This window comes from Piliocolobus tephrosceles, chromosome 11, assembly GCF_002776525.5.
Source record: "Piliocolobus tephrosceles isolate RC106 chromosome 11, ASM277652v3, whole genome shotgun sequence".
Classification (NCBI taxonomy): Eukaryota; Metazoa; Chordata; class Mammalia; order Primates; family Cercopithecidae; genus Piliocolobus; species Piliocolobus tephrosceles.
The window spans coordinates 20,010,829-20,034,767 of record NC_045444.1 but is presented as its reverse complement, the minus strand read 5'-3'; the positions used below and the strand labels follow the sequence as shown (position 1 = coordinate 20,034,767).

General features: G+C 43.9%; 1 protein-coding gene across 1 annotated transcript; it reads left to right on the top strand.

Annotated features, from left to right (window-relative positions):
- The first annotated feature begins 3,333 nt into the window (after nucleotides 1-3,333).
- Nucleotides 3,334-3,632, top strand: LOC113220385 (40S ribosomal protein S27-like). The gene has a single exon (XM_026449364.1). It carries the CDS (start codon nucleotides 3,415-3,417, stop codon nucleotides 3,571-3,573), a length of 159 nt encoding a protein of 52 aa, XP_026305149.1. The 5' UTR covers nucleotides 3,334-3,414; the 3' UTR covers nucleotides 3,574-3,632.
- Nucleotides 3,633-23,939: the final 20,307 nt, after the last annotated feature.

Genomic DNA, 23,939 nt, shown 5'->3' with positions numbered 1-23,939 from the left:
GGAGTGGGCTGAAGAGAGAAAGGGAGGTGAGTAAGTGGAGATAACAAGTACAGCGGACTCTTTCAAGGAGTTTTGCCGTGAAGAACAACAGAGAAATGGGGCAGTCACCAACACGGAGTGTGGTCAAGGGAGGTTTTGTAGCAGCACCGTCCAGTAGAACCTTCTGTAATGATGCAAATACTCTGTATCCACTATTGGACAATCGGAAGGGGGCTGGCTGGTAGCACTGAGAACCTGAAGTTTAAGTTTCTTTTCATTTCAATTAATTTGAATTTGAATAGCTACAGGTAACAAGGATTATAGCTACTGCTTTGTGCAACACAGTTTGCAGTTGTCATTCTTTTTTTTTTTTTTTTTTTTTTTTTTTTTTTTTTTTGAGACGAAGTGTTACTCTTGTTGCCCAGTCTGGAGTGCAATGGCACAATCTTACCTCACTGCAACCTCCACCTCCTGGGTTCAAGCAATCCTCCCGTCTCAGCCTCTCAGCCTCCCAGTAGCTGGGATTGCAGACATGTGCCACCACTCCCGGCTAATTTTTGTATTTTTGGTAGAGACAGGGTTTTGTCATGTTGGCCTGGCTGGTCTTGAACTCCTGATCTCGTGATCTGCCTGTCTCGGGCTCCCAAAGTGCTGGGATTACAGGTGTGAGCCACCGTTCCTAGCTGTAGTGGTCATTATTTTAAGGAATGCTATTAAGACACACCTGTATCCTGATAGTAATCATTACATGCATTAACTTGATGGGCCTGAGTAACTCTGTATTCTGGGTGACTCTTTCGGCCACCACCACCCCAACATCCTTACATCTGTTGGCATTTGATTCATAGCTTGTGTTTTACAATAAGAAAACAAAATCCATTCCTTATGGTCAATTTCGTGAACCATGATAGTCCCAGGTGGGTCACTTTAACCTCTGCGTGCCTCACTCTTTCCATCTAGGACCAACGTTTGGCATGAGACTACCTCCATTCCATTTTCTAAGGAAAAAGGAGATGATGTCCTTGTTGGGTCTAGTGAGAATGGCAGTATGGTAAGTGATTAGGAACACAGGCTTTGGATAGAGCAAGCCACAGGGGTTCAACTCCCAGTTCTTCTATATATTCGCTATGAAAACTTAAGTGAACTGCATGCACTTCTCTCAGTTCCTGCATCTGTAAAATGGGGAAAATAAGAGTCTAGGGTGTGTTAAGAATCAAATGAGATCATGTGAGCACAATGCCTACCTGGTGTATGGTAGGCATTTAAGCCAACATTCAGGAGACCAACTCTGGAAGCACCATCATGCTCGCATTCTGGTGTTGGTTTAAGGAAGCCGATGCCTCCTGCATTTGTTTATCATCTGAAAAGTAGGTGCGTGGTTTACATGACACCTAGATAGCTCAATTTCCTACATCAGGAATCCTGGATTAGGAAAGTTTCTCTAATTTGCAGCATGGGATTCCTTCCTGAGGGTGAATGCAAGGACAGGAGGGCTTAGAGAGTTTCTCCAATACACTGGATGACTTGTTATTTTCCCAGACCCTTATCCGCCAGCACTGCCCACTTAACCCAAGAGACTTACTGATAATGCTGAGCCCAGCAGCTGGGCCAGCAGTCATCTGTTTAGAACTTCAAATGAATGCCCCCCCACCGCCAGATCCTACTTTCTCCCTGTAGTTCTGCAAGATAAGTCTTCCTTGCTCCTGATAAAGACTTTGAAGAACATCTTGCCTGTTAACAAATAGCTTTTGATTTTGCCTAAGTTTGATCTTTATTTTGTCCTTGTTCATCAGACCTCTCTAAATGGTTTCTTTCACACTCCTCAGATTAGCCTAAAGGAAATCCCCTGAAACAATGGGCTCAATTCTCCTGGATGCCAGGAGTGAGCTGTTGAAAGACCACATAGCGCTTCCTGCAGTGCCGTGAGAGACAATAAGGGTTGGTGATGCTCCCAGCACTAGAGAAAAGTGAACTCATCCAGCTTCAAAAGCAGTGACCTAGAGGGGAAAGCAGAGCTACAGCACACAGGCCTTGGGTCCACTAGGACAAGCCTCACAATCCCTCCAGAGGAAGCTCACTTCCCTCAGACTCAGAGCAGCCTCTTCCTGGGAAAGGCCAGGGTCATCATTTCTGTCCAAACACCAGAGCCCACCTCCCACTGGCAGAACAGGGTACCAGTGTGATTTCAAGGGATGGAGTGTATACTGGCACCCAAAGTTGGTGTGTTTCCGAAATTATTCTGTTGAGACTTTTTTTTTTCCTTTGGGGAATTGGCTCTCCTTGACCTCGTGGGACCATGCCCACTTCTCCTACCTTGGCACCTGTTACATAGTCCAGCTCAGCTCATTAGAATCTCATCCTTCTGAACACTGATTGTTCCAGTGAATAACACATAATTCACCCAGGACCAATCAGAATGCAGAGTTTTGTCACAGAAAGAGAGAAGTTGAGAGGGAGATACCTCCATCTTTCTCCTTCGAAGTTCAAGTAGCCAGAGTCTACCTTTGCTGACACACGAAGGGAGTTAGGAGATGAAGACAGACAAAACCCTAAGGACATAATCTGAGCCCCTGAACACAGCCACGCTTGAATGCCTGGAGTTTTATAGACTCCTTTGGACTTCATAGCTATGCCTGCTAATGAGTAATCGTTTTTTGCTTGGGCTATTTTGAATTGGTATTCTGCACTTGCAACTGAGGGATCATAAAGCTGAAAGAATAATATCCAAGGCCAGGTGCGGTGGCTCGTGCCTGTAAATCCCAGCACTTTGGGAGGCCAAGGTGGGCAGATCACTTGAGGTCAGGAGTTCGAGATCAGCCTGGCCAACATGATGAAACCCTGTCTCTACTGAAAATACAAAAATTAGCCAGGCATGCTGGCACACATCTGTAATCCCAGCTATTTGGGAAGCTGAGGCAGGAGAATCGCTTGAACCCTGAAGTCGGAGGTTGCAGTGAGCTAAGACCATGCCGTTGCACTCCAGTCTGGGCAATAAGAGCAAAACTCTGTCTCAAAAAAAAAAAAAAAAAAAAAAAAATCCAAGTTTCCTTCAGAATTTGTGGACAGAGATGGACATGATGAAGGAATATGTGCTTGACAACGGTTTTTAAGATAAATTGCAGTATAGGCACCAGGTTGGGACCCTGTTGTCATAATCTAGGCATCAGTCCTTTTCATTTTAAGCAAAGTCAACTCTAAATGATAAGGTAGAAAGGGAGTGTATTTAAAGGATATGGGAGACCCAGGCTCTGCAACTTGCTCAAGTCATTTCTAACACTTAGATGACCCTACTCACAAACATATTTTCTTGTTCTTGAAAGTATCTGAACTGCTGTGATTTCAAGATATTCAAAAGATCTCCTTCATCCCTCCCCAGAAGAGGAGAAGAGGAAACACAAGAAGAAACGCCTGGTACAGAGCCCCAATTCCTACTTCATGGATGTGAAATGCCCAGGATGCTATAAAATCACCACGGTCTTTAGCCATGCACAAACGGTAGTTTTGTGTGTTGGCTGCTCCACTGTCCTCTGCCAGCCTACAGGAGGAAAAACAAGGCTTACAGAAGGATGTTCCTTTAGGAGGAAGCAGCACTAAAGGCACTCTGAATCAACATGAGTGGGAAACCATCTCAATAAACACATTTTGGATAAAAATATATATATATATATATTAAAATGTGCTGTAGACATATTCATGACATGAGTCATATTGAATAACTAATTATTAATACCAAGTAAGTTACAAGAATGATATTATTTTTCTCATATATCATAAGCATCACATGATATAGGGTCAAATAAAAATGTTAAGAAGACTGGAGAATACTCTTAAAGCCAAACTTCTAGAAATAGTGCCCACTTCCTTGCAGAACTGGTCTGATAAGATCATCACAACTGTTACTACCAACCACCAGGCATGTCAGCTGGCACTGCCGTTTATGCACCACTTCTGAGTAACTTTTGAGCCTGGAACTCAAATTTACACCAGTCTCCACTACTGCCAACCACATTGTGACTTCCAAACCAGGAGCAATGTGACCTTGGCCTCTGCCATCATTGCTGGCATGGTGTCCTTTCCTCACCAGCTCCTGAGTCTAAACCTGGCCCCAGCATGGCTTATTGGTACCATGTTATGGGCTGAATTTTGTCCTCCCAAAATTCATATGCTGAAGACTTAACCACCAGTGTGAACTGTATTTGGAGATAGAGACTTTAAAGAGATAATTAAAGTTAAATAGGGCCACAAGGGTGGGGCCCTAATCCAATATGACTGGTGTCCTAAGAAGAGGAAGAGATACCAGGAGTGACTGTGCACAGAGAAAAGGCCATGTGAAGACACAGCAGGAAGGTGGCCATCTACAAGCCAAGCAGAGAGGCCTCAGAGAAATCAGCTCTGCTGGCACACTGATCTTGGACTTACAACTTCAGAACTGTGAGAAAATAGATTCCTATTGTTTAAGCTAGCCAGTCTGTGGTATTTGGTTATGGAATGCCCTGTAATAAACAAATACAGTGGATTGAGGCCTGTGCCTTTTCCTTAGCTGTAAGGAGCCTGGGAGGTAAGAGCACTGGTAGCACTAAGGACAAATTCAAGAGACCTCAAAAATGAAAATAAAAGAGGATTTGGTAATTGATTGGGGGGATGGGGTAGTGAAGGCAGAGAGTGAGTCAAAGATCTCTCAGATTTAGAATTCAGGGGTTGGAAAATTGATAGTGACATAGTAAAAAGAGAGAGAAGTTGTACAAAGAATTAACTCTGGGAGGGGTTCCACTGTGTACATTTTGAAAATATAGTGGTATCCAAATGGAAATTAGAAGTGGCAGTCTGAGGCAGGACGCGAAGCTGAACCCTAGTGTGTGGAGGTAAAAGCTGAAGCTGTAAGAAGAATAGCAGTTTGAGGGGCAGAGATGCAAGATCTTGAGAAAGTCCAGGGGAGATGGCAGGAAGGGACAGATTAGCTTGATCAGTTAGAGTGGTCTAATCTTTGTTGCAATAACAAAAAGCCCTAAAATTTTAGGGGCCATAAAGGTTTATTTCTTGTCCTGGTTCACGTGTACGAATGTTGGCTGGTGCCTTCGCTCACCATAATCCCTCCAGGCTCCAGGCTGATGGAGGCTCCATCTCGAAGTGTGCTTCCGAGATTACAGTGATCATTGTCAGGGAGAAAAGAGTGTGGCAAATCAGGCACAGGCTCTTAAAGCTTCCACACACAGAAGCCACTTCCATTCACCTTTTATTGGCCAATATAAAACATACGCCCACACTCAGCCTCCAGGGGATAAGAAGGTATAATCCAATCACACACCCACACAGGGGTAGAAATGGAAATATTTGGTAAACAGCATTAATGGATAACCATAGGAGAGGAGGAAGAATGGGAACCAGTAGGAGAGACAGAATCAGATGGTTTAGACTCTACATTTTAGAGATAGGTGGTAAAACAGCTCAATGTAGGGGCTGCCCATGCAAAACAGAAACAGGATCACTCATTGTTTTGTTTACTGGAGGAGAGGTCATGGAGGTTTCTGTGTAAGTGTGTGTCTTATGTTATTTTGTTTGGGTTTGGTTTTTATTGTACAGCATCTGGCTTCCCTTCCTATTTGGGGGGATTTCTCCCTTGGTATAAACTTACAGGAAAAGCCTCAGGCCGGATGTCTTCTCTTGCCACCCAAAGGAATTAAGGCATAGGCAAATGACGTGGACAGGTTTATCATCTTTACATCTTTATTAAGTTAATAAGGTGGCTTAAATCTTCTTGTGATGTGAGACCATACCACAGTCCAGCAATGCAGAAGTGATGTCCAAGCGCACCCATTCCAGCTGAAAGACCAGCTTTCCAGCCTTCTGGACTACTGTGTTTGCTGTCCACACCCAAACCCACACATTGGGTTGGTTCTGCAAGCTCTGATACACTCTCAATAAATAGATTAAGATAGTTAGAGTTGGTCTCAAGTTCTTGGATCCAAGAGCACCCTCTTCAAGTCCACACCAGAGTGAGGTCAGAAGGTGTAGCCAGAATTAGGCAGCTTCTCACATTGTTAGCCAGATCCCCTGATGATTGTTTCACAGTTATCTAGATATAAGAAAATGGAAGAGAACAATTATTACAAATCATTGTTTCTAAAACAGCAAGACATACAATGATGGGAGCGGAGATGGAAGGGAAGTGATTTAGAATCATCCGGGGGAGATTTTTGAAATTACATATCTGCCTTCCAACTCTTACATTCGGTTAGGTCAGGAGTGGAAATATATAGAGTAGACCTTCACAATTTCTTCAACTGTCCAACAGCTGAGTCCCCTTCCTCTGCTTAGGAACCTCCCCATTGTGTGTCTTGGTGGGAAGTAGGGCCAGCCTCCAACCACAATGCTAAAAATGTCACACACTCACCATCTTGTCCCCTAGTAGCTGCAGTACATGGACTAGGCTCAGCCAACTGGATGCTCCTACCCAGGACTTTGGATTTGAGGCAAATGACACAGAAAGGGTTTCAGGATTCTGAGGCATTTGGTGACATTGGCAGTGCAGCAGGGACTGTGGCTGTGGCAGTGGTAGTCTTGCTAGTTAGGCATGAGTTGGAGGGACTGACTCCCTAGGCTATGTCAGTTCTCATTCCATTTCCAACCAGGTTCTTCTGTCTTCCTAGGGATCAGGGGAGGTCCCTAATTTCCTTTCTGCTTAAGCTAATGTGAAGTTTAATTTTATGGGTGAACTTGGCTGGACCACAGTGCCTAGATATTTGGTCAAACATGACTCTGGATGTTTCCATGAGGGTTCTGGATGAGGTTTACAGTTAAATTGGTGAACTTTGAGTAAAGCAGATTGCTTTCCATAATGTGGTGGGCCTCCTCCAGTTAGTTGAAGGCACGAAGAGAGTAAGAGTCTGGCTTCTCACAGGCAAGAGGAAGTTTTACAGCAGAAACCTTTGGACTTGAATTGATGCATTGCAGGGAGCCAAAGGCCCATGGGATGTGACCAACTCGGCATTCCACTGGAGGCTATATGATCAAACAGCAAACTGTTTATCATGAATGCAGGATGTGAGCAAACTCATGACTGCTCCTGCCAAAAGAAGGTTTGCTAGAAGCAATCACTCCCTGGTGCTGAGGTTATCTACTGTGATATCTAGAGCCTATTGTTCGAGGAATACAGTCCTGCAAGCCTACCCTGGACTGAGTCCCTGACCCCTTCTTCCACCCACCTTCGCACTATCTCTTTTGCCTAACAAATACGGAGGGCTGTGTAAAGCTCGGGGCCCTTGTCCACTAGAGGCAAGGTGCCCCCGACCCCTTCTTCCAAATATACTCTTTTGTCTCCTGTCTTTTATTCCCACATTTGCTCCCCTTTGTTCAGTCCACTTAGGTCCGTGCAGGTTACAAGTGGTGACCCAGAACAGGGATTCCAAGGACGCCCAACAAGTGGCATCTGAATACGGGACTACGAGGATGTGAATGAAGAAGGTCTGCTGGAACAGAGGAACTGAAATTGACAAGCGAACGGAGACCCCGGGGTGAGTCTGCCAGCAGCAGATAAAAGGTCAGTGCCCTAAAGAGGTACTGGGAACAGTGCTTTAAAGAAGTACTGGGAATTGGAAGTTTTCTGAATCAGGATAACAAGGGGAAGAATTTGTCTATTGAAGAAGAACGTTATGTGCAGTTGCTTAAAGTTCTGCTGAGACGGTCTGGAGCACAGATTAATTCACAGACACTAACTAACCTCCTGCAGAAGCCACAAAAGGTTATTACACATAACCCATGGTTTCCACAGGTAGGCACTCTTGATGTGGAAAATTGGGATAGAGCAGCAGAAGGACCAAAACAGGGTCATCAAAAAGGTCTTAAAGTTGATTCTTCTGTTTTCTTCACTTGGAAGACAGTTCGTACACTTGGAGTTTAGTTCGTACTGTACTTCTGTCATTATCTCCTTATTATTCTGCGGGACAGCAGGGTGAATCTAAAAATCTGAAAGAATCTGTTGTCCCACCCACAGCTCCAATTAAAAATAAAAAACAGGAGAGGGGGAATAAAACTTGGCCTATACCACCTCCTCCAGTTGCAGAAACATCTGTACTGCCCCCTTCAGTGGCAGAAATAGAGACCCCAATACAAAGAAATTTGCGCTCTGCTGCCATAGCTGGAGAGCCCTTAGGACCTTGCACTTTTCCTATTTCGGTAAGGCCTGATCCAAACAACCCACAGCGGGTTATTCACGAACACACTCCACTAGAGTTTAAGTTGTTAAAGGAATTAAAAGCGAGTGTGGTAAATACGGCATACAGAACCCATTCACCTTAGGATTGCTAGAATCTGTGTTTGGTTCTATGCGTCTTTTACCCTTTGATGTGAGACACTTGGCGCGAACTTGCTTGTCCGCTAGTGCATATCTGACATGGAATTTAAATTGGCAAGAAATGTGTGCATGCCAGGCTAAACAGAGCTATGTTTCTGGACACACAGACATTACAGAGGATATGCTGTTAGGTAATGGCCCTAATTCAGACCTGGAACGTCAAACGGCACTCCCAGACGCTGCTTATCAGCAGTGTGCACAGGCCGCTAAACGCACCTGGGCCACAATTCCTGAAGAGGGAGTCCCAGTACAATCCTTTTTACATATCATACAAGGGTCACAGGAACCCTATAAGCAATTTCTTACAAAATTACAAGAGGCAGTGAAGTATCAGATTCTTCATACCACGGCTGCAGGAATGCTAACCTTAACTCTAGCTTTTGAGAATGCAAACACGTACTGTAAACGTGCACTGGCACCCATGAGTGTACAAAGAACTTAGGAAATTTTCTCAGAGCTTGTCAGGTTGTAGGAACTGGGCTTCATGGCTCCACAATGTTAGCGTAAGCAATGGCTAATTTAGCAGTTGACAAATCTAAAAGGAGCCAAGGGTCAAATACTAAAATGGGGAAATGTTCTAATTGTGGAAAAACTGGACATTTTAAAAAGGAATGCCACCAGATCTCATGACATAAAGGACCTTGCAGTGCAGTGCCCCACCCGGCGGAAAAAACGCCAGGACTTTGTCCTCGCTGTAACAAAGGAAATCACTGGGCTAATCAGCGCTGCTCAAAATTCATCAGAATGGCACCCTTCTGCTGAGCAACGAGATGGGGACCTGGATCCAGGCCCCACAAACAACGAGGGCATTCCCAGTCCAGACCTCAACCCCATTTCAGGGATGAGTTCCCGGAGGCACATTGATTCCCTCACCCCAGGAACACCAGGAAGTACAGCATCAGATCTACCCGCCAGAGAAAGAGTCGCATTAGTTGCTGGAGACAAACCTACCAAATTTCCCACTGGCTTTTGGGGACCGTTACTGGCAGGATATATGGGACTAATTTTAGGCAAAAGCCACCTTAACTTGCAAGGCATTGCTGTAGTCCCAGGAGTGACTGACTCCGATTATGAAGGAGAAATTCAAATGGTTTTAATGTCACAGAATCTTTAGGTTTTTGAACTGGGAAAATATATTGCTTAATTATTGCTTATTTCTTGCAAATTACACCCTTCTCCATGAAAGGAGAAATGAGGAAGTAAAGGGCTTGGGAGCACAACTACAAGTGAAATCTATCTATCCCAACCCATATCCTCTAATAGACCCACCTGTGTAGTACAAATTAAAGGAAAGACACTTTATGGGCTTATGGATACGGGAGCTGATATATCAGTAATATCTAAAGATAATTGGCCCCCATCCTGGCCCTTGCAATTAGCTTCTACGTCCCCAGTGGGAGTAGGAACAGCCCAAAGTGTTCAACAGAGTGCTGAGATTTTATCTTGTCTTGGTCCAGATGGACAGTCATGTACTTTTCAGCCTTATGTTGCAAATATAGCCATCAACTTATGGGGACTTACTTACAGCATGGGATATGAGACTTACAAATGAAAACTTCGATAACCCAGGATTTAAAATGTTGAAGAACATGAGCTATCAGAAGGGAAAAGGTTTAGGAAAATTTCTTCGGAGAAATCCTAACCCGATATCAGTAACTGGAAAAACAGATAGAAAAGGGCTAGGATGTCAGGATTTCTGATAGGAGTCATTGATATTTCTCCTCCACCCACTGCCTTACTATTAGAATGGCTTAGTGACAAACCTGTGCGGGTGGATCAATGGCCCCTAACACAGGAGAAGTTAGATACCTCCGGTGCTTCAGCTCAATGCTCAGAGCTAATTGCTGTCATTCAGGTTTTACAGCTCACAGCTTCAGATCCTATCAACGTTGTCTGTGATTCAGCTTATGTTGTAAATGTAGCCAGTTGCATAGAAACTGCTACAGTTAAAAGTACACTAGACCCAGTTCTAGTGTACTTTTGAGACACTAGACACAGTTCTGGGTCTAGTGTACTTTTTTGTACACTAATTTGTTTCACTTATTCTCATATGCTGCATGCTACATGCCAAACAGGTGAGACAGCTGGTCACATAGGGTAACATTGTCTGTCATCATTTGCTTATATGGGAATACCTAAACAATTATTAACTGACAAGGGACCAGCTTGTACTAGTCATGCTTTTCAAAATTTCTTACAACTTTGGGCTATAACCCATAAAACAGGAATTCCTTGTAATCCTAGAGGATGAGGCATTATAGAACGGGCACAATAAACATTAAAATGCATGTTGAAAAAACAAAAAGGGGGTATAGGAAGCCAACTACCACCTCAATCAAAACTACATTTAGCCTTATTTTCTTTAAATTTTTGGACTCCTGGTGTGGATGGTAAGACTCCAGCAGAAAGACACTGGCAAATGTTAGAGGAAAAGAGGAAAGTTTATCCAAAAGTGTTATGGAAATCCCCAGAAGAAGGACAATGGAAAGGTCCAGTGGATTTACTGACATGGGGAAGAGGGTATGCCTGTGTTTTTACAGGAGACAGACAAACTGTGTGGATGCCCTCAAGCTGCATGCAACCATGGAACGGGAGACTGGAGGAACCCAGGGTGGCCAACCATGGGCCTGGTCCCTCTGGTATGAGCCATGAGTCAGCTGACCCTGAGTGCAAAGACAGAGAGAAGGCCGACCGCAGTCACGACACAGGTCTAATGTTACATTTGTAAAGAATATCACCACTCAATTTACAGTTTGTGTTTTTAATCCTTATGTCTTTTTAGCAGCTAAGAAGGACTAGCTCCAGGTAAACAATACCCAGTTGATCTGCACATCTTGCCAGTCATATCACTGCATTAATATTAGCACATTGCAGACACATAAGATCTCTGCTTTGATGATTTTAGGTGGCATCCCTGTTAATGTGTCTGAGTCTTGGGCTGCCACACTGGCTTTGCATTTTGTAAAACTTTTTCTAACTCAGCTTACTCATTGTGTCTGTAGAGCCTTAGGCATGATAATTTTTGCTATTGTTTCCTTGGTCACACTAATAACTTCTGTTGTGATATCTTCTATAGCTTTGCATAGTTCTGTTCAAACAGCTCAGTACGTGGAGAACTGGATGTGCCCAGCCGACCAAGCGTGGCTGCTTCAGAATAAAATTAACACTGAGTTACAAACTGAAGCAGCAATGTTAAAATCCACAGTTCTATGGTTAGGGAACAAATACAAAGCTTGCAATTGCAGTAGCAATTGCATTGTCATTTTAATCACATTCATATTTGTGTAACCAACTTAGAACATAACTGAGGTGAGTATCTGTGGGACCCTGTGAAAGCCCATTTGCAGGGAACTTTCACATCCAACATCACCTTTGATATTGGTGAATTACAAAACAAAATTCTTGATTTAAATAAACAAACTCAAGAGTTTCTGACTTCTTTAGAAGACTGGACTGAATTCCAGCAAGGCCTGGAGAGCCTCAACCCTTGGACCTATCTGAGGCATATTTACATCTTTTATGTGGTTCTCGGAATAATGTTGTTTTGTCTCTGTGTTCTGTTTATAGTCTGTAAAATAGGATGGACTGCCAATTAGAGAATGAGAGCTGCCCAGCCTGGCCTTACATATCCCCCCTAAACAGAAAGGGGGATATGCAGGGAGCCAAAGGCCCGTGGGATATGACGAACTGAGCATTCCACTGGAGGCTATATGATCAAACAGCAAACTGTTTATCATGAATGCAGGATGTGAGCAAACTCACGACTGCTCCTGCCACCAGAAAGTTTGCTGGAGGCAATCACTTCCTGGCACTGAGGCTATCTACTGTGATATCTAGAGCCTGTTGTTCGAGGAATACAGTCTTGCAAGCCTCCTCTGGACTGAGCAGCTGATCCCTTCTTCCACTCCCCTTTTCATATCTCTTTTGCCTAATAAATATGGAGGGCTGTGTAAAGTTTGGGGCCCTTGTCCACTAGAGGCAAGGTGCCCCCTGCCCTCTTCTTCCAAATAACTCTTTTGTCTCCTGTCTTTTATTCCCATGTTTGCCCCTCTTTGTTCAGTCCACCTAGGTCTGTGCAGGTTACAATGCATTAGCTCTTTCCTGGTTCTTCAGCCTGATGGCTGTTGGACTTGAACCTCCGCATTGACTCTTCCCAGGGTCTCCAGCCTACAGGCCCCCTCTGCAGATTTTGATCTTGCCAGCCTCCATAATCATATGAGCCAATTCCTTCAAATAAATATCTTTCTACATGTAGACATATCCCATTGGTTCTGTCTTTCTAGAGAATCCTGACTAACATGGCTAACCAGAGTAGCTTCTGTTATTTGCAGCCAAGAACACTGACCTGTGTATTTTTTAAAATTCCTTAGGGAATGCTAGTATATTTCCCACTTTAAGAAATACTTTTCTAAATTAATTACTTCCCTGCTTTATTCCTTTATGTGTTCCTCTGTAAAAGTGCCCTTGGGGAACTCAGGGCAGTGGACCTACTGATACAATCTGCCTACATTGGGAAACATGCAGATGCTCCTGTTGTTCTCCCAACCTCTGAGTTATACTTGATAACGATACCTTCTGTTTCTTTTTTTTTTTTTTTTTAATACTTTAAGTTCTAGGGTACATGAGCACAATGTGCAGGTTTGTTACATATGGATACATGTGCCATGTTGGTGTGCTGCACCCGTTAACTCATCATTTACATTAGGTATATCTCCTAATGCTATCCCTCCTCCCTCCCCTGACCCCATGACAGGCCCCAGTGTATGATGTTCCCCACCCTGTGTCCAAGTGTCCTCATTGTTCAATTCCCACCTATGAGTGAGAACATGCGGTGTTTGGTTTTCTGTCCTTGCGATAGTTTGCTCAGAATGATGGTTTCCAGCTTCATCCATGTCCCTACAAAGGACGTGAACTCATCCTTTTTTATGGCTGCATAGTATTCCATGGTGTATATGTACCACATTTTCTTAATCCAGTCTATCACTGATGGACATTTGGGTTGGTTCCAAGTCTTTGCTATTGTGAATACTGCTGCAATAAACATACATGTGCATGTGTCTTTATAGCAGCATGATTTATAATCCTTTGGGTATATGCACAGTAATGGGATGGCTGGGTCAAATGGTAACTCTAGTTCCAGATCCTTGAGGAATCACCCCACTGTCTTCCACAATGTTTGAACTAGTTTACAGTCCCACCAACAGTGTAAAAGCATTCCTGTTTCTCCACATCCTCTCCAGCACCTGTTGTTTCCTGACTTTTTAATGATCGCCATTCTAACTGGTGTGAGATGGTATCTCATTGTGGTTTTGATTTGCATTTCTCTGATGGCTAGTGATGATGAGCATTTTTTCATGTGTCTGTTGGCTGCATAAATGTTTTCTTTTGAGAAGTGTCTGTTTTTGCCCACTTTTTGATGGGGCTGTTTGATTTTTTTTCTTGTACATTTGTTTAAGTTCTTTGTAGATTCTGGATATTAGCCTTTTGTCAGATGGGTAGATTGTAAAAATTTTCTCCCATTCTGTAGGTTGCTTGATCACTCTGATGGTAGTTTCTTTTGCTGTGCAGAAGCTCTTTAGTTTAATTAGATCCCATTTGTCAATTTTGGCTTTTGTTGCCATTGCTTTTGGTGTTTTAGTCATGAAGTCCTTGCTCATGCCTATGACCTGAATGATATTGCCTAGGTTTTCTTCTAGGGTTTTCGTGGTTTTAGGTCTAACATTTAAGTCTTTAATCCATCTTGAATTAATTTTTGGATAAGGTGTAAAGAAGGGATCCAGTTTCAGCTTTCTATATATGGCTAGCCAGTTTTCCCAGCATCATTTATTAAACAGGGAATCCTTTCCCTATTTCTTGTTTTTGTCAGGTTTGTCAAAGATCAGATGGTTGTAGATGTGTGGTATTATTTCCAGGGGCTCTATTCTGTTCCATTGGTCTATATCTCTGTTTTGGTACCAGTACCATGCTGTTTTGGTTACTGTAGCCTTATAGTATAGTTTGAAGTGATAGCGTGATGCCTCCAGCTTTGTTCTTTCTGCTTAGGATTGCCTTGGCAACCTGGGCTCTTTTTCGGTTCCATATGAACTTTAAAGTAGCTTTTTTTTCCAATTCTGTGAAGAAAGTCATTGGTAGCTTGATGGGGATGGCACTGAATCTATAAATTACCTTGGGCAGTATGGCCACTTTCACAATATTGATTCTTCCTAACCATGAACATGAAATGTTCTTCCATTTGTTTGTGTCCTCTTTTATTTCATTGAGAAGTGGTTTGTAGTTCTCCTTGAAGAGATCCTTCACATCCCTTGTAAGTTGGATTCCTAGCTATTTTACTCTCTTTGAAGCAATTGTGAATGGGAGTTCATTCATGATTTGGCTCTCTGTTTGTCTATTATTGGTGGATAGGAATGCTTGTGATTTTTGCACGTTGGTTTCGTATCCTGAGACTTTGCTGAAGTTGCTTATCAGCTTAAGGAGATTGTGAGAGTTCTGTAAATGTCTATTAGGTTCGCTTGGTGCAGAGCTGAGTTCAATTCTTGAATATCCTTGTTAACTTTCTGTCTCATTGATCTGTTGAAAGTGGAGTGTTAAAGTCTCCCATTATTATTGTGTGGGAGTCTAAGTCTCTTTGTAGGTCTCTAAGGACTTGCTTTATGAATCTGGGTGCTCCTGCATTGGGTGCATATATATTTAGGATAGTTATCTCTTCTTTTTGAATTGATCCTTTTACCATTATATAATGGCCTTCTTTGTCTCTTTTGATCTTTGTTGGTTTAAAGTCTGTTTTATCAGAGACTAGGATTGCAACTCCTGCTTTTTTTTGTTTTGCATTTGTTTGGTAGATCTTCCTCCATCCCTTTATTTTGAGCCTACGTGTGTCTCTGCACATGAGATGGGTCTCCTGAATACAGCACACTGATGGGTCTTGACTCTTTACCTAATTTGCCAGTCTGTGTCTTTTAATTGGAGCAATTAGCCCATTTCCATTTAAGGTTAATATTGTTATGTGTGAATTTGATCCTGTCATTATGATATTAGCTGGTTATTTTGCTCGTTAGTTGATGCAGTTTCTTCCTAGCATCGATGGTCTTTACAATTTGGCATGTTTTTGCAGTGGCTGGTACCGGTTTTCCTTTCCATGGTTAGCACTTCCCTCAGTAGCTCTTGTAAGGCAGGCCTGGTGGTGACAAAATCTCTCAGCATTTGTTTTTCTGTAAAGGATTTTATTTCTCCATCACTTATGAAGCTTAGTTTGGCTGGATATGAAATTCTGGATTGAAAATTCTTTTCTTTGTGAATGTTAAATATTGGACCCCACTCTCTTCTGGCTTGTAGCATTTCTGCTGAAAGATCTGCTGTTAGTCTGATGGGCTTCCCTTTGTGGGTAACCCGACCTTTCTCTCTGGCTGCCCTTAACATTTTTTCCTTCATTTCAACTTTGGTGAATCTGACAATTATGTGTCTTAGAGTTGCTCTTCTCAAGGAGTATCTTTGCAGCATTCTCTGTATTTCCTGAATTTGAATGTTGGCCTGCCTCAATAGGTTGGGAAAGTTCTCCTGGTTAATATCCTGAAGAGTGTTTTCCAACTTGGTTCCATTCTCCCTGTCACTTTCAGGTACACCAATCAGATGTAGCTTTGGTCTTTCACATAGTCCCATCATTCTTGGAGGCTTTGTTCATTTCTTTTTACTTTTTTTTTCTCTAAACTTCTCTTCTCGCTTCATTTCATTCATTTGATCTTCCATAACTGATACCCTTTCTTCCACTTGATCACATCAGCTACTGAAGCTTGTGCATGTGTCACATAGTTCTCATGCCATGGTTTTCAGCTCCATCAGATCATTTAAGGACTTCTCTACACTGTTTATTCTAGTTAGCCATTCATCTAATCTTTTTTCAAGGTTTTTAGCTTCTTTGCGTTGGGTTCAAACATCCACCTTTAGCTTGGAGAAGTTTGTTATTACCGATAGAGTTACTGGAGAATAACTCGTCAAAGTCATTCTCCATCCAGCTTTGTTCCATTGCTGGTGAGGAACTGCATTCCTTTGGAGGAGAAGAGGCACTCTGATTTTTAGAATTTTTGGCTTTTCTGCTCTGGTTTCTCCCCATCTTTGGGGTTTTATCTACCTTTAGTCTTTGATGATGGTGATGTACAGATGGGGTTTTGGTGTGGATGTCCTTTCTGTTTGTTAGTTTTCCTTCCAACAGTCAGGACCCTGAGCTGCAGGTCTATTGCAGTTTGCTGGAGGTCCACTCCAGACCTGGTATCACCAGCGGATGCTGCAGAACAGCAAATATTGCAGAACAGTAAATGCTGCTGTCTGATCTTTCTTCTGGAAGCTTCGTCTCAGAGGGCCACCTGGCTGTACGAGGTGTCAGTCAGACCCTACTGGGAGGTGTCTCGCAGTTAGGCTACTCGGGGATCAGGGACCCACTTGAGGAGGCAGTCTGTCTGTTCTCAGATCTCAAACTCCATGCTGGGAGAAGCACTACTCTCTTCAAAGCTGTCAGACAGGGACGTTTAAGTCTGCAGAAGTTTCTGCTGCCTTTTGTTCAGCTATGCCCTGTCCCCAGAGGTGGAGTCTACAGAGGTAGTAGGCCTCTTTGAGCTGCGGTGGGCTACACCCAGTTCGAGTTTCCCAGCTGCTTTGTTTACCTACTCAAGCCTCAGCAATGGCAGACGCCCCTTCCCCAGCCTTGCTGCCACCTTGCAGTTCAATCTCCGACTGCTGTCCTAGCAGTGAGCAAGGCTCTGTGGGCATGGGACCCTCCACGCCAGGTGCAGGATATTATCTCCTGGTGTGCCGTTTGCTAAGGCCATTGGGAAAGTGCAGTATTAGGGTGGGAGTGTCCCGATTTTCCAGGTACTATCTGTCATGGCTTCCTTTTGCTGGGAAAGGGAATTCCCTGACCCCTTGCACTTCCCAGGTGAGGCAATGCCCCGCCCTGCTCTGTGGGCTGCACCCACTGTCTGACAAGCCCCAGTGAGACGAACCCTGTACCTCAGTTGGAAATGCAGAAATCACCTGTCTTCTGTGCCACTCACTCTGGGAGCTGCAGACTGAAGCTGTTCCTGTCCGGCCATCTTGGAACCTCTGACACCTTCTGTTTCTACCACGCTTTCTTTCTCATTGTGGTAAAACAAACAAACAAACAAACAAAAAACACTTAGCGTAAAAGTTACCATCTTAACCTTTTTTAGATAGGTGTAAAGTTCAGCAGCATCAAGTATATACACATTGTTGTGAAACAAATCTCTAGAATTTTTTTATCTTCTAAAACCGAAACCCTATACTCATTAAAACAGTAACTCCCCTTTCCCCTCCCCCTAGTCCCCAGTAACCACCTTTCTACTTTCTGTTTCTATGAGTTTGACTACTCTAGGTATCTCATATAAGCAGAATCATATGGCATTTGCCGTTTTGTTCCTGGCTTATTTCTCTTAGAATAATGTCCTTAAGGTTCACCCATGTTGCAGCATGTGAGAGGGTCTCCTTCCTCTTCAAGACTGAATAATATTCCATTGTATGTATATACCACATTTTGTTTATCCATTCATTTGTGGATGGTTACTTGGGTTGCTCCCACCTCTTGACTATTGTGAATAATGCTGCTATGAACATTGGTGTGCAAATATCTCTTTGAGACTCTGATTTTGATTCTTTTGGATATAAATCCAGAAGCTGGATTGCTGGATTGCTGATGGTTCCTCACAGGACTGCTGGGTCCTATGAGGAACCATCATACTGTCTCCATAGGAGTTGTACCACTTATCCATGATGCATTTAGGCATTTAGCTCCTCAAAGCAATCTTACAGTTTTAGTTTTGTCCTCACAACTTTACGAGGTAAGTAGAGCACACGTTATTATCCCCATCTTGCGGATGAGGTAGTTGATGTATAAAGGTGTTAAACAGCTTGCATAATACAATGGATTTTTTTTTTTTTTTTTTTTTTTTTTGAGATGGAGTTTCCTTCTGTTGCCCAGGATGGAGTGCAGTGGCACAATCTTGTCTCACTGCAACCTCTGCCTCCCGGGTTCAAGCGATTCTCTTGCCTCAGCCTCCTGAGTAGCTGGGATTACAGGCATGCGCCACCATGCCCGGCTTATTTTTGCATTTTTAGTAGAGACGGGGTTTCACCATCTTGGTCAGGCTGGTCTCAAACTCCTGACCTCATGATCCGCCCACCTTGGCCTCCCAAAGTTCTGCGATTACAGGCGTAAGCCACCGTGCCTGGCCATGTAACAGCTATTTTATGGCAAATTGTCTTTGTAATCCAGTGCACTTTCAATTCACCAGGGACACTCAACCAGAGATACAGGATACGTATGAGACCCTCTATAGGTGTTGAATCTAAGGAAAAAAATTTTCAATCTGCACCCCCACCTTTGTCCTAAATACATTGAAAACAATTTCTTTGAATGAGAGCTATTACTGAGAGGCAACTATTGTGCACACGACTGGTATAGAAATCAGGAGACAAAATACAAAGCTACTGTTCCAGGCAGCACTGCCTCCCCAGTGACCCCGCTTTGTTTATGTATATGCTTATTTATTTTTCACCCAAATGCACTCAAAAAAGTATATATGTGAGGACTGAAATAAACCTAATGGGATCTCAGCAAGGCATTGGGAAGTGTGGGGTGATTTTTTTGATTGTCACAGTGGCCACCTCCAGTTTTCTGGCAATTAGTGAGCAGGGTCAGGGATGTTGAAAATCCTGCAGTACAACAGCCCTGCATAAAGAAGAATGACCCATTCCAAAATGCGGTAGTGCCCACGTGGAGAAATGCATGCTCAGGACAAGAACAGAGGTGATGTCAAGGGGGAGACTTAGGGGGGTTTAGGCTAACAGTTCTCCAAGCCACTACAAATAATTGTACAGTCTAAGTGACAATAGTGTGCTTGCCATGTAAACATAGTTCAAGCCAAGACCCCCAGCTGGTGTTACTCCAACAGATCTCCACCCCAAAGCCCTCCTAGAAATAAATTCTGAAGTCACCACGAGGATGCCCAGAGCTCAGTACCCTAGAAGTTCTGGAACATTATTTTGACTGCCAAATTCAAACAATGTTTTCCTTTAAATAACGACAAAAATAAGGTTTTTTTTAAAGGGGTAATTGATAACAAAAACCACTTAAACCCACTGGCTGTTCCAGCGAAAACATGAAATTCCCAGTTTTAAGTCATGTTTTAGATAAGAAAAATCCTATCTCCTCCCAGGCTTCCCCTTGGCAAAGATACTTTTACAGAGAGAAGCCCTCTCTCCTGACAATGTGTGTTTTGCTAGTAACAAAAGGTAACAGAGCCTTTTTCTGAAAGATTTGAACCTGGGGAGCTGGTATTTGCCCCTACTACCACCGTGTTCACCTTGCATAAACCAAAAGTGGATCTGCACAACGCCTCTAAGCTGAACATTCGTGGCTCTGTGCATCCTCTAATCTTAAGCAGATCTAACTCAGAAGAGGAAAGAAAGAGGAGAAGGTGCTTTCATGCTCATCAGCATTTGCAATTTCCTCTCTCTCCACTCCTCCTCCCTCAAATCGCAGCACAATGAACTAATTCTCTGTGATTGATCATGGCCTGTAGATAACTGAGTGTACTTTCTGGCTTTCATATTCCCTTGTCTGTCTCACAAAGCAATCTAAAATGCTGCTTCGAAGAAAAAAAGCTGGCATAAACCTGAAAACCTTAACTGCCCATGTAGAGTGTGTTCTAAAGCTCAATTTCAAGTAACTTCTTCCCCCTTGTGTTTTATAAAAGCGGGGAAACAATCTGACTTCTTCAGTTACTCTGTCAGAATCACAGTGAGAAAAGAATGTGAATGGTTTGGAAATGAGCATGCCGCTCATCCCTGTCACACCCTGGAAGCTGTGAACATTTTCACTGCACGTACACGGGTGATCAATTTCTAAGCACATCTTTGTTTTTCTTAAATAGCTGCATTATTCGTCTGATGTTGAAAATGGCATCTGCACCGCATATAATTTCCATACTCGCTTGGCACCATCAACTGCCTTTGATGACACTCAGGACTGCGTCTTTTTTGTCTCCTCCTTCCCTCCAGCTGCAAGACCCAGATGTCAGGTTCAGGGATGCATTTTCTCTGGCAAGGATATCTGGCTCCTCTCAGCAGTCCCTAAGTTGGTGGCTATTGTGGAACTGCCAGCAAAATAGCACAAGATCACGCTAAAGACGGAATTCAGATGGCTTTTTGAAAATGAAAAACAGCGTCCGAATCTGGGAAGAAAAACATATTTCTTATGTCTCTAATTAGAAGCCAGGCAAGTGGCAGGCCGTGCCTGAGCAAATTGCACCACCCCCCAGTTCGCCCCCCCCCCCCCCGCCGCCACCATTTATCTGCTGCTCATCCATTTTCCCCTCTTGACAGTTTTTTATCTCCCCACTCTGCATCTGAAATCAGCAGCTGGGTAAGATGAAGGGTTTGCCTAAGTTAATCAAACCTAGGGTAGTGACAGGATCAGGCCAGATGTAAAATATGTGGACAGGGAAAAGAAAAAAGAAAGGAAGGAAGGATAGAAGGAAGGGAGGGAGGAAGGAAGACAGCCTAAAGGAATTGGCGAGGCATAGCGAGGATAAAGAACAGAAGACTACCCAGTACCTCTATGCCCGAGGAGGCAATTTGTAGCAGCCTTCAGGTCACCTGGGCATTGGGACACCACAATTAGCTTTCGTTTTTGAAGCAGCCTTTGTAAATATGAATGGAAATCAAGCGCCAACCTGCCCACCGTCCCGGCCTGGCTTATGCTGAGTCTAGCTTCAAAGGCGTCTTGAATAAGTCGTAAACTCAAAGAACCATGCCCCAAAGCACTACATACCAATGGTGGCTGTGTCAGACCAGGAGGCGAAGAGAATCTCAAGCCATAATGGGGCCTTGTGGTGTCTATTTTTTTTTTTTCCTTTCCCAGCTGCTGTGCTGGGCCAAGCAGTTGTGCAGGGCAGAGTTTGGAAGCTTCCCACGGTCAACTCTGTCTCCTGAGTGCCCACCCAGCCACCCCACACTTGCTGCCTCTAAAATCCCAACAGTTCAAAGGAGTTTGCTGAAACTCAGTCAGTGAAAGCCTGTCTCCCAGGCCAAAATCCAGGTTATCCAGTGCTTTTAGAAGTATGAAGTGTTGCATCTTAACGGCATTTAGTTTCCATGAATTCACCCATCCACGGTATGCACCATTTCGTATGCCGCCTTGACATTTCACTGACGGCCCCTGTGAATCTAGATTATATCTCAGTCTTAGTCTGTTCGGGCTGCTATAACAAAATGCCACAGATCAGGTAGTTCATAAAAAACAGAAATTCCTATCTCACTGTTCTAGAGGTTGGGAGGTCCAAGATCGAGGGTGGGAGGTCCAAGATCAATGTGCTGGCAGATTGGGTGTCTGGTGAGGGCCCACTTCCTGGCTCATAGACAGTACCCTCGCTCTAACCTCACATGGTGGAAAGGGTGAGGGGTCTCTCTCAGGCCTCTTTTATAAGGGCACTAGTCCCATTCATAAGGGCTTTGTCCCCTTGATCTAACTGCCTCCCAAAAGTCCCACTTCCTAATACCATCACTTTGGGGGTAAGGATTTCAAGATACGAATTTGAAAGAGCCATAAACATTTAGATTAAAGCAGCCTCTGTTTAAGGGAGGTCTACTCCAATGTAGACTGATTCTTTTGCTTCCCTCCATGGGCTGACTCCCTGAGACCCTCCTCCATCCTCCATCCTCCATCCGTGAATCTTGAGAATGGACACAGTGCTTGGGAACACCAGCTGACTGGAGGAGATCAACACCTGCGGGTTCCCTTTGAAGTTTACACCCAGCCTTGTCCTCCATCCACCTCACCCTCACCCATTCAACTCTAGGATCATTTTGATTCAACGCAGACCCAAAGGGCAAGTCAGATATAGAGATTTTGAAGATTGGCCATACACTCTGGAGCACAGAAACTGCAGCACAACTATTTTACCCCTGTAAGGGAAAGTGGCCATAGTGGTGAATTTGTGGAAAGGAGATGCACGCATATCAAAGGGCATAAGCAAAAGCAGGAACTCTACAGTAAAGTCTTTTTTTAAAGTTCACAGAACTTGAGAATTATTAGAGTTTTAAGGGAATCATTGGGAAGTTTTTAGAGAAAGAATGGCTTTACCCAAATTTGTGTTAATGCTGCCTCTCAGGATGACAGCCCTCAGGTCAGATGAGATACCACTGTCCAGGCTGCACAAGGGCAGGGCAGGACGACAATGTCTTTCTTTCCAGCCGGTGTGCCTCCCTAGCCCCCTGAACACCTGCTTTTGCCCCAACAGCTGCCCTTTGGCTAGACTTCTTTGCTCACAGTTTCAGCCAGACCAACCTTCCCTCTGCTCGGTTATTCACCCTGAATTACTTGAAAGTGATCTTGAATGTTTCTCTCTGCCCGGCGAACACAACAAACTCTTCTGTAACTTGGGGACTTTCGTTGTCTCTACAACCGGCTACGTGCACCTCCGTTTTGCACCACAGTCTCTCGTGGAAACTGCATCTTGTACCCCTGGGTACCCACACGCTCCAGGAGACTCTTCCAACCTGGCTCTTCTTATACACATACCATCTCCCTTCCCCAGCATTACCTCCCTGTCTGCACTGCGCATTTTGACACTTAATCTTTTGCTTCCACACTGGTATTCAAGAGAGGCTGAAGGCTCTTACAGGGCAGTGCCTCCTGCTCTCTTTATTCCCCCCAGCTGGTTCCAGTGTAACACAGCTGGTGCCTGAGCTCTCCCCAGCATCTGTGGAACAGGCAGCACAGCAGCCTCAAACAGAGCTGTTCTGTCTGGGCACATACATCAGTGCTGGGTGCTGAGTTGAGTCTACCCACTTTGGAACGTCTGGTTGACACTATCTGAGGGGCTTCTTTAACTTGGGATTTAAGAAGCAACATGAATGAGATGAAAAAGACCACAGGAAGAGGAGGAATGACCCATGCATAGGTTGTTTGATAGCCTGTTAGCCTACATAACTTTGTCATACACACGTCATTAGTTAGGGCGAATTCCACTGATGGTCCTCTTATCAGAAAGAGTATGTGGGTAGCTGGAAGAAGTATTTTATTTCCTCCTTTGAGTTTCAAAGTGGGACTCCTAAGGGGCCTTCTCCAGCAATAATACATATTACCTAAACTCCCCTCCAAAGAGGGCCTTTGTTTCTCAGACTGAGTAGGTGTACGAGTTGGGAACTAAAATGCCTAGGGGAACCATATGACCCAGCCATCCCACTACTGGGTATATACCCAAAGGATTATAAATTATGCTACTACAAAGACACATGCACACGTATGTTTATTGCGGCACTATTTACAATAGCAAAGACTTGGAATCAACCCAAATGTCCATCAGTGACAGACTGGATTAAGAAAATGTGGCACATATACACCATGGAATACTATGCAGCCATAAAAAAGGATGAGTTTGCGTCCTTTGTAGGGACATGGACGCAGCTGGAAACCATCATTCTTAGCAAACTATCACAAGAACAGAAAACCAAACACCGCATGTTCTCACTCATAGGTGGGAACTGAACAATGAGCTCACTTGGACTCGGGAAGGGGAACATCACACACTGGGGCCTATCA

Excerpts from the sequence above, each read along its gene's own strand:
- LOC113220385 (XM_026449364.1), top strand. The coding sequence starts at position 3,415 with ATGGATGTGAAATGCCCAGGATGCTATAAAATCACCACGGTCTTTAGC.